This window comes from Canis lupus, chromosome 25 (genome assembly GCF_003254725.2).
Source record: "Canis lupus dingo isolate Sandy chromosome 25, ASM325472v2, whole genome shotgun sequence".
In the NCBI taxonomy this organism is placed as follows: Eukaryota; Metazoa; Chordata; class Mammalia; order Carnivora; family Canidae; genus Canis; species Canis lupus.
The window spans coordinates 51008301-51022430 of NC_064267.1; the positions used below are offsets into that span (position 1 = coordinate 51008301).

Here is a 14130-nt window from a genome sequence, read left to right on the forward strand (position 1 = left end):
GCCTGCTTGATAAAACGATTTTGGTTTTGATAAATGTGGACTTTCTGTGGCAGAGACAAAGGCGCCCTTGAGTCCAGAGGGGAACCTAAAACGGCACATTGCTGAAAAGTATTTCCTGATAATATTTTTAGCACCTGAAAAAAAAAATTTTTTTCTCCCTCTTTTTTGCCTGTGGAGTTGGAGGGGGGGGTTTGTTTTGTTTTGGGTTTTTTTTTTTTTTTTTGAAATGTAATGCCCACGGTGGTGGGGCCTCACGTTAACCCCCCGTCTCCCAGACCAGGTCCTAACCGGCCCGGGGTGGAGGCTGCAAGCAGGCAGCCAGGCGCCGCCCCAGGTAAGCTCGGCCCCGCTGGGGGCCGCGACCCAAGCGTCTGCCCGCGGCTGGCTCCAGCCTAACCCCATGAGCACCTGCTCTCTGGGCCAGGCCCGGGCCTGAGCCTGTGACAAAGCCGCCCAGGGGATTCCCTTGGGTGGCCTGGTTGGGTCCTGCCGTGTAGGCCAACCAGTCCCAGCATGTCTGGAGAACCAGGCCCTCCGTGGGTGCACATACTGGGCACCACTGTGTGCCCATGAGCATGCTGGGCTCTGGGGCAGCCCTGCTCCCGACGAGCCCCTGGGTGGACCCAAAGCCCAGCCCAGACCCAGACCTTTACTGGGATCCCCTGACGCACGTGCTCAGGAGAAGGAGCCGAAGAGGTGCATGTGGCAATGTCTGCGTGTGTTGTGTCTGGGAGCATGTGTGTGTGAGCTGCACACGTGAGTGAGCACGTGCTGTATCCACGTGTAATATGCATGTGGAAATGTGAGAGTGTGCATGCATGTGTGAATGTGAGCAAGTGGGAACGTGCCCTTCCTCCCCAGCTTCCTGCCGAGAGCCCCGGGAGCCCGTCAGGCTGGGATTCTGCTCCCAGCACGACCTCGGCAATTAGATGTCCTCTCTGACTTCTTTCCTCCACAGGTGGGAGGCTTTGACCTTTCTCGTCCTTCAGTGGAACCTTGGCGCGGTTGTCCTGCTGTCCTGGAGGGTCCCCGAGGCAGGAACCTGGCCCCGGGCTGGCCCCGTCGCAGCCGAGCAAGTTCAGGGGGAGCTTGCTCTGGGGGAGGTGGAGCGTGAGGTCGGCCCCAGCAGCGGCTGCCTCCTTAAGCTCTGGCTCTGCCCTGACACTAGCCTAAAGGAACCTGTGTAAGCGTGTAACACACAAAGTCAAACGGCCTTTCCATTATTTCTTCAAAATCACACTTAATGCTCCTGGCTAACGGCTCACCGAGGACATCGTAGGACACCCAGAGCCAGCCGCACCCAGAGCCCCGGTGGTAGTGCTGGCTCTCGGTCGTCAGGGGCTCCAGGCTTGGCTTGTGGTCATGCGTCCCCCGACAGCAGCTCTGGAGACTGGAGCACGGGGAGGTTGGCTGAGGACCCTGCCCTGAGCCCGAGGGGAGACCCTCAGAACAGGGTGTGAGGTCCGAGGACCCAGAGGCAGGGGAAGAGCTGGGATGGCCACGAGCTGGGGACTCGGCATCTGGAGCGCGGGCTCCGGGGGGGCTCCTGCCATCCGCGGGGCCCAGGAGCGCCCATCCACTCGCCCCGGGCCCACGTGGACCTGTGTTCCCCCAGGACATTCCCCGGCCATGAGGTTCCCTTGGGACCCGGAACCCACCCGGAAAGCTCCCCAGGGGCTCCCCCGTGTGGTGTCCTGACCCCCTCCCCGGGCGGGGGGGCCACGAGATGGGAGCCTCGCCCCAGGGCCGGGGGCAGGTGTGCAGAGGCTCGGGGCTCGGGGCGGCGGGGGTGGCCTCTGGGCACCTGCGGAGCGGGGGTGTCGGGCACTGCTAAGCGCAGGGGCCCCGGCGGGCCCCAGGCCCCACGTGTCAGGCGTCCTCGGGGTCTGTCGCGGCGCCTCCTGCGCGGCCGCCCAGCCCCGCGACCGGGGACCCCGGGGGGAGGAGCACGGCCCCCCCCCGCAGGACGCCCCGCGCGCTGCGCTCGCCTCGCCGGGGCCCTCCCGCGGGGCCTGGCGCTTTAAGGGCGGCTCATTTGCATGGCCCCGCCCCGCCCGGCCCCGCCCCCGCCCGGCTGCGTATTTAAGCCGCGGGCCCCGGGGCGGGGCTGGCCTGAGCGCGGTCCCGCCCGGCGCCCTCCTCGGCCGAGCCGCGGCCCCCGCGCCCTCCCCGCGCCCTCCCCGCGCCCTCCCGCGCCCTCCCCGCGCCCTCCCCGCGCCCGCCGCGCTCCCGGCCCCGCGCCCTCCCCGCCGCCCGCGCCCTCCCCGCCGCCCCTGCGATGCTGCGCGGCGCCGCCTGGACGCTGCTGGTGGCCGCGGCCCTGGGGCTCGGGGCGCGCGGGGCGCGGGGCGCGGTGGCCCTGGCCGACTTCTACGGCTTCGGCGCGGAGCGCGGCGACGCGGTCACCCCGAAGCAGGACGACGGCGGCTCGGGGCTGCGGCCGCTCTCCCTGCCCTTCCCCTTCTTCGGCGCCGAGCACTCGGGCCTCTACGTGAGTAGCCGCGGGGCGCGGGGCGCGGGGGGGCGCTGCGACTTGGCGCCGGGCGCCCAGGGGTGGACCGAGGACAGCGCTTCCGCCTGGGCTCGGGCCCCCCCCGCCCGCCTCAGTTTCCCCAGTGGGGCGGGCCCGAGGCCCTGCTGCGTCGCCGCAGACCACCCCTGGGGGTGGGACAGCGGGCGGCGTCCCCTCTTCCCTCCCCGGCCCCTCCCCCAGGCCAGCAGCGGGTCACTCAGGCCCGGAGCCAGGGCCTCGGACCGCAGGAGCCGCTGGGCCCCGGGTCTGTGCGCGGCCACCACCGGGCGACCGGGCCACAGAGGGAGTGAGCCAGTGGGAAGGTGCCCTCACTGCCCTGCACCCTCCCGGGAGGGCCACCGGGCACGGCACCCGCTGTCCCCCGCACGCAGGCTGGAGCCGGGGTGGGCCAGCTCCATCCCATGGTGCCTCCGGTTCCTGCCCCAACCACGACCTCTGCCGCCCTCAACACCTCCCGGCCACTCCTACATGTGCCCCTGCCTCCCCCCACACTGCACCTGCTCCCTCAGCTCCCTCCTGCCACCACCAGTGTGCGCCCCCCCCACCTCCAAGGCCACCGGCACCGCCGCGGGCGCTGGACGCCCTCCCTCAGCACCGAGTGGCCTCCGCCGGCACCGTGTGCTCCCTCCACCAGGGCCGCGGCACAGCCCGGTAGCTACCTGTCCCCACGCCTGTGCGGAACGGCTCCCGCACCTTGGCAGCAGCATCGGGTCCGGGCAGTGCTGGGCGGATGCCAGCGCCCTGCCGAAGGGCCCCTGGGCCGGGCGGGACCGGCTTCCCGCAGCACGTGGGGGACAGCCCAGAGCTGCGCGCGGGGTCCGCGGAGGCCACAGCAGGCCCACGTGTCCTAGAAATGGCACAGCCCGGGTTGGCACCGATTGTAACGGAACGCCGTCACAATGTTCCGTAGGCATCTGGGCCAGGCTCAGCCTTCCCATCAAAGTCACAGGTGAAAATATTATTAAAATGGTTGACCCTCTTTAATGGCCTGACCGCAAACGTCTACTGTTGCCAAAACCACTGGGAGAGACGGCTCTAACGTGGAAAGATCTGCTAGGAAAACAAATAGTTTCATCAGAAACGAACATGACGGCCGCTAACAAAACATATATCTCCCTAAGAGCTTTTTCCTGAAACAAAGAGAACGTTGGAAAAACACTTGCCGTGTGGACGCGGCGGGCGCGCTGCTGCGCCTTCTCCCTGAGGGCGAGACAGTGGGGCTCCGGGGGCAGGGCCGGACACCTCGGAGGGGCCGGGTGATGATTACAGCCGGGCACAGAAGGACGCTGTTTGTCCCAAGGCGCGTGGCCTGGCCAGGGCCTCCCGTGCCCACCCGGGGCCTGCACCTGGACTACCAGAGGGCCGATGGGGAAACTGAGCCTCGGAATGCAGATTCAGGGCCTTTAGGCCACCGTGTGCAGCTGCCTCCTAACTGTCGCATCTCAAACCCAAGGCCTGCTGCCTCCCTGGACCCACCGTCCCCTCATTGTCGGGGCCTGGGCAACACCTCCCACTTCCCAGCCTGGCACGGCCACAGCCCTGGGTGCAGGCCACCGTCCCCACACGCCTGGATGCCTGTGGGTGCCCCCTCTCTGGCCTTCGTCTGGCCCTCCCCTCGAGCCTGTCCGTAGGGCGGCAGACGGAGCCCTGCCAAGCGTGAAGGAGACTCACGTCTCCCTCAGCCCCTGCGGGCCCCCCGCCCTGAGGTGGGTGGCTCTGCCCCCGCCACGCACACGGGCCACGCTCGGTGGTGGCACTTGCTGTTCCTGCTCCCAGGGGTGTTCCCCACACATGCAGGTCTCCTGGGCAGCCCCCGACGAGGCGTTCCCCCAACTCTCCCCTGTGCCGCCTCTACCCCACCTGGTTGTTTCCTTGTTCGGTGTCCGCCTCCCGCCTGTGGACGCGTCAGTGTGAACTCACGGTGCGTGTATACGCATCTGTGTCTTGTGACATGGCACCTGTGCGTGTGTGCGCGTGCGCACAGCGTACGTGCTACCTGGCTGGGAGGCCCTGTGGCACCGAGCACCCCGAGTGCTCAGACCTGGTTGCCAGACGTCTCCCTGGAAGGGACGAGGGCTCTTCGGGATGACATGAACCCTGGTGGGAAAAGTGCAAACAGAGCCCGGACATCAACCACATGCCCGAGTCAGACGTGCCCGGAGGCCGCCGAGGCCACCAGCGGGGCCCTCTGGCCACAGTGGGACAATCCCAGCGTTAGAAGAATGGTTACTAGTAATAGGTTTTACTCCATCAGATAAAGGGGGAAGTGGAGGGGGGGGAGGCCCTGGGGGAAGTCGGCAGCGAGCCCGTGCTACAGAGGGGCGCGGGGAGCAGCGAGCACCACGCCAGCCTCGTGCCGTCACCTGGGCCCTGTGCGCCTCCAACAGCGTGTCCTTGCGGGGGGGGGGGGGGGGGTTCCGGTCTGCCCCTCGCCGTCCGCCGGCTCGGGAGACACTGCGGAGGCCGCCAGTCCGCCAGAGGGGAGGGCGCGCCCCGGGCAGATCCGCGCAGGGGTGCGACAGGCTGGGGCAGGAGGACGCGGCCGGCTGCGCTCTGGCCCTCCGCCCGGGCGGCGTCTGTCGCAGCAGAGCCACTGCCCGAATGTCCTCCTGGTGGGACGGCACCTGGCCCCCGGAGGCCACCTGGGAACCTCCCCGGCCCCTCCGTAGCAGGTCGGGGCAGCGGTGAGCGGCCCCCCCAGCCCGGCCCCCCGCGCAGCCGTGTGTGGACCGCGCCGGTGAATCATCGCGGGGGGGGGGGGCGGGGAGGGCGCCGACCCCTGGTGTAGGCCCAGGTCACGGGGGGCACCACCCGCCGGCTGCCCGCCCGGTGCAGACGCTACGTGAGATCCCCGCCCCCCAACATGAATCATGGCTGTTTAGTCCCCGGGCCCCCAGCCTCCCGGGGGCCTCCGCTCCCCGGTGCTGCACCCTTGTCCGGTCCCGCTCACTGTGGTGACGCGTCCCCGACCCCACCGCAGGACACGGGCACCTCCAGCCCCTCCTGACGGCTTGCGTCACGCAGGCCCAGCATGCTCCTGCCACCACCTGGGGCTGCCACCAAGCAAGGCCCGATTCCGTCCGTAGTCACTGCCCTGAGGGACAGGATCCCGTCCCGCGGCCGCGTCGTCATTCAGAGCGGTCACTCCGTCGGTGTCCACGGAGCGGGTGGCTTCAGCGCCTCCCATGAATCACTGGGGCTCTGGCACAGGGGCGCCCCGGCCGCACCTCCACGCGGTCCCCCATCCTGTCCCTTCCCCACGATACATTCCTCCAGGTGGCCTGACTCGCTCTGAAGGGACGTGCCCCCCACTGCCCATCACTGCCCCCTGCTGCCCCCGCTGCCCCTCGCTGACCCCTGCTGCCCCTCGCTGAACCCTGCTGCCCATCGCCTCCTGCTGCCCCTCGCTGCCCCCTCTGCCCTCCGCTGCTCGTCATTGCCCCCCGCTGCCCCTCGCTGCCCCCCCGCTGCCCCTCACTGACCCCCGCTGCCCCCTGCTCCTCGCCCCCTGCTGCCCCTCGCTGACCCCTGCTGCACCTCACTGCCCCTTGTTGCCCCTCACTGCCCCCCACTGCCCCCTACTACCCCCTGCTGTCCCCCACCCCCCCACTGCCCCCTGCCACCCCAAAGGGCATCATCACTGGCACCTGGGTGAAGATCCCCCAGCAGCCGTCCAGAACCGGGGGCCCCCAGGGCTGCTGCCGGGTCCCCTGGGGGCATGGGAGAGATGTAGATCCCTGGGCCCTCCCAGGGGATCTGAGGCCAAAGGCCTGCACAGGCCCCGGAATCAGCATTTTCACCAGGTGCCGCTGGTACCTGTCCAGGGCTCCACCTGGGCAGTGCTGTTCCTCCTGTGGGCACCCACTGACCTGCCCTCCCGCCCATGGGTGGCCCAGCCCTTCCTGACCCTGCCCCCCATTTACGGGTACTGGGCTGGCCAGGACCAGCCACCCCAGCGGGGCCCCAGACACAGGTGCTCCTGGCTTCCGGGCCACATGAGGCGTCCCTGTGGTCTGAGGGCTGATGGGGGTGGGGCGGGGGCAGGACAGGGGGCCGCGGAGCTGGGAGCGCGGTCGGGGGTCCCCAGCCCCGGGGTCAGCAGGTCCCAGAGTCGGTGCAGGCTGCGCGGGCGGGAGGAGCGAGAGCGGCACCGGCCCCACTTGGGCCCCTGAGCCCAGGCCCTCCGCGCCGAGGGGCAGCCCAGGGCCACGCCGCCCGTGAGCGGGTCGGGGCTACGCGGGAGCCGGGGGCGCCCTCAGGGCCTTGGAGGCCTGGGCACAGGCAGCGGGCAGGCGTGCTGGGGACGGGCCCTGGGGTAGGGGCTGGGGTCCCAGAGGAGCCACTGCGGCCCCTGGAAGGGAGGGTCTGGGCGTCGTGGCGGGTGGGCTCGCATGCGGGGGCCTCTCCCGCTGTGGGTGGCAGCGGACCCCACGGTGGCTGCAGGGATGCGGCGAGGCTGAGAGGCGCCTCTGTCTGAGGGGCGGGGGACTGGGCTGGGGTGGGGGGCTGTGTCCCACAGGGAGGCAGGGCCGGGGCCTGCAGGGAGCTGGGGAGGGGAGGCAGGGGCCCCCGTGCACACGGGGAGGGCGGAGGGGACAGCAGGAGGGACAGAGCACGTAGGCACAGGTGCCAGACCCGGAGGCAGCAGTGGGGGGGGGCGGGGGGGTGGAGCCCAGGGGTGGCCGCGGGGAGCAGGGCTGAGGGGGCACCGGGGGCGCCAGCCTGGGGCTCGTGGCCCAGAGGGCCTGGGGGCTCAGCCAGCACTAGCCCGCCTTCCCGCCCGCAGCCCAGGGGGCTGAGCCCCCTCTGCGCCCCCAGGATGGCCCTGCGGCGGCTCCCTGCCCCCATCTGCTGTGCTCCGTCCTGTCCTCCGTCCTCCCTCCCGTCCTCCCTCCTGTCCTCCCGCCCCAGGCCGCTTCCTGAGGCCTGCCCCACCGGCTCCCTCCCCGCGCTCAGCCCAGAGCCAGCCTCCCCCCTTCCTAGCTCCCCAGGGCTGGCCGACCTGGCCCGGGAGCCCCGCCGCCCACTCCAGCCCCCCACCGGGCCGTGGGAGGAATCCTAATTACCCAGAAAGCTGCCAGGAAATAAAAAACATGCCTACATTTTTCAAAACAAGCTTATAAAAGGCCTCAGGGGCTTTATTGTTTTATTCTTGGCAGAGGAGTCAAAGCAGGAACCGAGGCCCCGCCCGCTCGGATGTGCTGTTTGCAGAGCTGGGGTGCCGTGGCCGCGGGGTCCCCCCAGGCCCGCCCGCCCCCCCACCTCCACCGGCCAGGGTGGCAGGGCACGCCCTCGGGCGCCCAGCTCGGGGACCCGCAGACACATGTCATGCGCTGCCGCCGGACACTGCCCCCGACAGACCCTCCGGGACATTTCTGCTCTTTCCTGGTTTTCTCCAAGTCGGAAATGCCACCAGCGCCGTCCCTCCGCCATCCCTCCGTGCTGCTCCTGGCCCGTGGGGGCCGCCTGGCCGCGCAGGAAAACGGGGCACCCTCTGGCCAGCCCGCACACCGCCCGCACACGCGCGTCCGTACCCACAGTCCTTCAGACAGCATCACACACTCACACACTCATACACATGCACACCTTCACACACGCTCACACACATACATACAGGCACCATCATACACACTCATCACTTACACACCCTCATACCCATGCACACACTTACACACACACACACCTTCATGCACGCTCATGCACACCCATCTTACACACGCACTCATCATATACACGCCATACATACACTTGTGCCCCACACTGATGCACACATACTTGAACAAGCATACACGCACACCCTCACACACATACACTCCCACACGAGCACACACGCACACGGGCCTGTGCCCCTCTCCCTGCACCCCAGGGCCACCCCGCAGTTCCCAGGGTCACCGCAGCTCCTGCTGCGTGTGGCTTCGGGGCCTCCCCGAGGACCATCAGGCCGCTCAGCACTGAGCACGCCCTCCGCCGACTGACCGCAGGCCTCCGGCGCCCACCGGGAGTGGGGGTGCAGGCAGGGCGTGGAGGCCGCAGCTGCCGGCCACCCACCCCTGCAGCCGGTTCTGTCCAGCACACGGGCCTCACGAGGCGGCCTGTGAGCCAGTCCCACCCGGGGCGGGGACACCGGGGGCAGCCTTGTCCGGCGGGTGCCTGGACACGGAGAGGCAGCACCTGTGTGGGAGGGGCCGACGGACCCCCAGGCCCGGCTGGGGAGCCCGCGGGGAGGGGCCCGGCCACAGGCCTGCGAATCGGCACAAGCTGCCCCTCCTTCCTCCCTGCGCTGGGCTCTCCCTGGCGGGTCCCCCACGCTGGCCTCAGGTCCCCAGGGCCAGCTGGCGGGCACAGGGGGCTGCTCCGAGCCCAGCAAACACCCAGGCCAAGGGCGGGGAGGTCGGGGCCAACAGCGCGCAGGTGGGGCCCCACTTGTGTTAGTCCCGGTTGGGGATTAAACCTCCGTCGCTCAGCTAGGACACGCTGGTCACGGGGGGGCCTCTGACAGGGACTCCGGGTCTCATCCTTCCTCCTCATTCCCACGTCCGCGTCACACGTTTTATAAAGTGCTACTTGCCGCACGTAGGAAAATGAACAGTGAAAGAGGTATCTCGCAGGAAGTGGCGCTTGTCCCGGCCCGAAGGAGGAGAGGGACCCTGGTGCGGGGAGCACAGGGCCGCCCCGAGGATCCCCGGGCCCCAGCTCCGCTCTGGGTCGGGCCGCCCAGCCCTCGGGCCAGCCTACTGCCCCACCCCCCCGAGCCCCACGGGACGTGCAGATGCTCGCATCCGGCTGAAGGAAGCCCAGCGGCCCGGCCAGGTGAGAGCGCCTGCCAGGCCCGCCTGGTCCGCCCGGGCCGCCGCCTCCTGGGCCGTGCTCCGGGCCTGCCCCGCCCTGGCAGCGAAACAAGGCCGGCTTGTTCTGCCTCCTTCCTGGACCCCTGGGCTCCAGGCCCGCGGCCGGGGCGGGCAGGGCAGCAGCAGCCGGCGGGGCAGGCCGGAGGCCTCTGCACACGCCGCCTACCTGGGCCGGACTTCAAAGCAGGAGGCGGACTCAGTGGTCTGTGTGCAGGCGCGGGGTGGGGGGGGTGCAGCTCAGGGGTGCAGGGAGGGCAGGGCAGGCCGCTCCCACCCGCAGGTGCCCCCGCCCGGCCTCGGCCCAGCCCACCCAAGGCAAAGGGACAAATGCAGTGCAAGCCTCGGTGGCCCCCGGGTTACACCAGCCCCGGCGCCCCCGAGCCCTCGTGCTGACACCCTCGCCCGCCTGCGCCGCCCCTCAGCGTGCACCCCGAGGACGGTCGTTTGCAAACTCCGTCGGATGGCAGCACACAGGGTTCGTCCCCTGGCACCAAACCGTGCTGGGGCCGCCCACCCGCGTCTGCCGCAGCGCCTCGGGTCGTCCTCGCTGTGTGACTATGTGAGGAGGCCACAGTCGCGCATCCGCTTGGCTGTGGCGGGCATCTGGAGTTCCTAGTTTAAGGCTAATCTTAACGATGCTGCTTATGAAAATTCTGGAACATGGACCTGGGCACGCGCGAGTGCACGTTCGCACGGAGCGAGACCGTTGGCCGTGGGCTGCACCTGTCCTGGTGGCGGCCTCCAGGGCGTGCTACCGTGGTTCTAACCTCCTCCTTTATCAACGAGGCCGAACACAGCTCGCGTTGGCCCTGCACTGGATTCCCCTCTTGTCTACACTGACCCTCTTCCTGGGGGTCTGTGGGAGCAGTGTGGCACACCCAGGTCACAAGCCCTGTAAATTTCCGTCCCCGTTCTGTGCCTTCCTGCACCCTCCTGACCGGCACCTTTGGGCCAACACACGTTCCCGATTTCAGTGTAACAGAGTGTGTGTGCGGTCCCTGTTTTTTATGGTTAGGCTTATTTTAAAAACCACCCCCCAAGGTTCGCTCCGGTGGCTCAGCGGTTGAGCGTCTGCCTTCGGCTCAGGCCGTGACCCCGGGGTCCTGGGATCAAATCCTGCATCGGGCTCCGCGCAGGGAGCTGCTTCTTCCTCTCCCTGCGTCTCTGCCTCGCTCTCTATGGCTCCCATGAATAAATAAATAAAATCTTTAAAAAAAAAGTCACTCCCTGAAAGTCAGGACTATTTCCTCCAACAGTGTTATTGCTGAGTAGTTTCCTCACTCACGAGTGTGGAATACGCCTGGAGCTGGGCCCTGCGTGGGGCGCAGGTGGAAGGCCCAGGACCCATCCTAGGAAGCGAGAGCGCAGGCTCCACAGCACCCCTGCCGCCTAACGAGTGTCCTACGTGGTGGGGGGCGGGGGGCGGGGGGTGGGGGGTGCTGCCAGCTCTGTGACCTCGGTGCCCTGGGAGCTCCCGTGTCTGTCACAGCACTTCCATCTGTCTTGCTCTTCGAGAGAGGGTCTCCGACATTCCTGGTGTTGCGTTTTCATGTAAGATTTGGAATCGGTTTATCAAGTCACAGACACACACGTACCAGTTGGGATTTTTTTTTTTTTTTTTTGAGGCTGCGTTGAGTATACGGATGCAAGGGGGGGAGCGGGCATCTTTGCAACACCGAGTCCCACAATCCAGGAACATGTGCTTCTGTATTTGTTCAGGTTGTCCTTAGTGTTTTCTTTCTTTCTTGTATTTTTTTATGTCTTTAGTGTTTTCAGTCAAGGTTTAGAATTGACTAGAGGGCGCCCGGGGGGCTCGGGGGCTGAGCGTCTGCCTTTGGCTCCAATCATGATCCCGGGGACCTGGGCTCCCGGCCCAGCGGGGAGCCTGCTTCTCCCTCTGCCTCTGCTGCTCCCCCCTCTTGTGCTCTCTCTCTCTAGCTCTTCTCTCTCTGAAGTAAATTTTAAAAAATTTAAATCTTTAGAATTGATTACAGAGAAGACTTGTGCATCTTTGTTAAATTTGTTCCTAAGGACTTGATTTTTTTGTACTGTTGTAAATGGTGTCTTTATTTCTGCTTATTGCCGGCATACAGAATCACGGTTGATTTTTTACAGTTTCTGATTTTATACGTAACAACCGAACGGAGCCTCTTATTAGTTTTACTAAATTATCTGGGGATTCTTTCCGATTTTCTACATCCATGTTCATATTGTACACAACTCACAGCAGCTGTGTTCCTCTTCCTCCCTGCCTAATCTTTTTACTTCTTGATTCATTTTTTTTTCTCTTTGCCTTGCTGTGTTGGCTCAGGTCTCCGCTGCATTGTCCAGTGGAAATGGTGTTGGCAGGATCCTTATCCTATTCCCAATCTCAAAAAGAAATCTCCCTATTTCACCATCGAACACAGTGTTTGTTCTCGTTTCTGGTGAGGACACCCTTTATCAGATCCAGGGTGTTCCGTTAGATTCCCAGCATTCTGAGAGTTTTTATCACAAGTGGATGCTGACTTGTATTAAATGCCGTGTCTGCACCTAGGAAGATGACCGTGTGATCTTTCTCCCTTAATCTGTTAAATTGATTGTTTAAATTAATTACATTACTTGGTTTTCTAATGTAAAGCCTAGCTGGTATGCCTAACAAAAATGCAACGTGGGGGTGCTTAGTTGGCTCAGTCGGTTAAGCACCCAACTCTTAGCTTCAGTAGGTCTTGGTCTCAGGGTCAGGAGATTGAGTCCCACGGTGGGGTCCACCCTCAGCGTGGTGCTCTGCCCCTCCCCCCATTCGTGCGCGCGTGCTCTCTCTCTCTCTCATTCTGTCTCTAAAATAAGTAAATAAATCTTCAAAAAATGCAGCTTGGTAGTAATGAACTGTTTAGCTTATTTATGTATTGCTGGGTTCAGTTTGCCAATTTATTGAAGATTTTGGCAACTTGCTGCGTCAGTGAGACTGGCCTGCTGTTGGTGCACGTACGGGCCTTGTTGACTTGGGAACCGCGATGGTGCCAGTCTCATGAAATGGACTCTTGCAGCCAGAAGGGCTGAAGTATTTCTGGAGTTGTTCCTCGCATGTTTGCTGGAACTCACTGGAAGTGCCATCTGGAGCTAGAGTGTCCCTGGGGGAGTTGGTGCCGGTTCAGTGTCCTTGATAATTATGTAAAAAATAGATTCTCTAACTCTCCTCACATTTGGCAAATTGTGTTTTTCTAGGAAAATTTCCATTTTATGTACAATTTCAAGGTTGTTACCATGAAACTGTGGAAGTCGGGGATTGGCTGTACCCTCGTCACTGGCTCATGTTAGCCTGTTACGGATTTGGGGGTGCTGGCCGGAGACCCCAGCCATCTGCACGGGCGCCCCTCACTCCCCACGTCCCCCAGGGCAGCAGAGGGCACCCACCCCCCGCATGGGCTTGTGTCATGGCCAAGAAACACGGAGCGTGGGGAAGCCTGCCCTCTGTCCCAGGGACACAGCACTGCATCTCCCCAGGCTGATCTCTGCAAACTCCGCCCCGAGATGCGGCCCAGGAAAGCAGACAGAGGCCCGCCTTCTTGGCACGGCCCGCGAACACACAGGGCCCTCAGGACCCGAGGCAGATCACTCGACTAGTGGGACCACGGAGGCCAGGACCATCCGTGCCATTCGCCTCCCGGCGCACCTGACTAAGGCTCCCAGCAGCAACGTGAGGTCCTGCGGTGTAGACCTCGGCCTTGCCCCCAAGCTGCAGGCGCAGCCCGCTGTGCACTGGTTCCAGGGAGGCCGGGGGGACTACTTCAGCAGGACGCCGCCGAAGGCCAGGCTATTGTCCATCGTGACCCACACAAGGCGGCCAGACTGCCCTGCTAATCCCTGACGCCACTACGGACAGTTACAGAGGCAGCAAATGGGCCAAACGGTGACTCCCATTAGGGTTTCACCAGGAAGCTTCCGGCTCTCAGCCCCCTCGCCCTCCGGTAGACCCCCCCCGCCCTCACCCCCGTGGACAGTCGAGGCTCAGCCCCCACCCCCGTGCAGACATACGACCCAAGGGGCACAGGCCACTTGAGATCTGGCGCTAACTGGACTTGGATCTCTGCCGCATGGGTCTGGTTGAGGTCTGTGGGCCGAGCCCCGGAGCGTCTGCAGCCGTGCTCCCCCCCCCCCCCCGGAACATACCCCAGGGCCAAGCGTGAACCTGCATCTGAAACGAGGCTGTGCCATCCGTGTGTTTAGACGTGACGGGCAGGGGTCCACGTTTTGTGTCAGGCACAGCAGAGTCGCTCGTGACAGGCCACGTCCCAGGAGCTTTTTCATTTTCTAGTGCCCGACAGGGACGCAAGCCCAGCGCAGGGCCGGTTCGCAGGCACAGGTGCTGCCTGACGCAGGGAGCCTACAGGGGCCCTGCCAGGCGCTGATCTGGGGGTGAAGCACCATCACGCTTCCCGACGCCCAGACCCCCAGGTGGTCCCTGCCCGGCACCAGGGAGTGTCCCCCTCCACGGTGTGCCCATCCCTACCACTCACCCCCTTGCCCTGCCCACACACAGACATCCACTGGCAGGGTTCAGGAGCAAAAGCAGCAGAGACACTTGAGTAGAATTATACGCACCCATTACGCCCCCCTGGGGCCCCGTGCACCACCGGAGAGGACGGTGAGCAGCACCCTCAACCAACCGACCTGTGTCCCCATGACTTAGGAGCATGTTGGTCCAACAAGAAAATCCAGGTGGCTGAGCCGGAGTTTAGCTCGAGCCCCGAGGCCCCTTCGGTCGGG

General features: G+C 65.2%; 1 protein-coding gene across 4 annotated transcripts in view; it reads left to right on the forward strand.

Moving 5' to 3' along the window:
- Window positions 1-2278: 2278 nt before the first annotated feature.
- Window positions 2279-14130, forward strand: part of SNED1 (sushi, nidogen and EGF like domains 1) — an 84655-nt gene continuing 72803 nt past the window's right edge. For all 4 annotated transcript variants that reach the window (XR_003142739.3, XM_035716671.2, XM_035716673.2 and 1 more), the window contains exon 1: window positions 2279-2491. Coding sequence is in view for 3 of the 4 variants with exons in the window: in XM_035716671.2 (XP_035572564.2) it covers window positions 2279-2491 (213 nt within the window). In the remaining variant the exon portion in view is untranslated. The remainder of the gene's footprint in view (window positions 2492-14130) is intronic.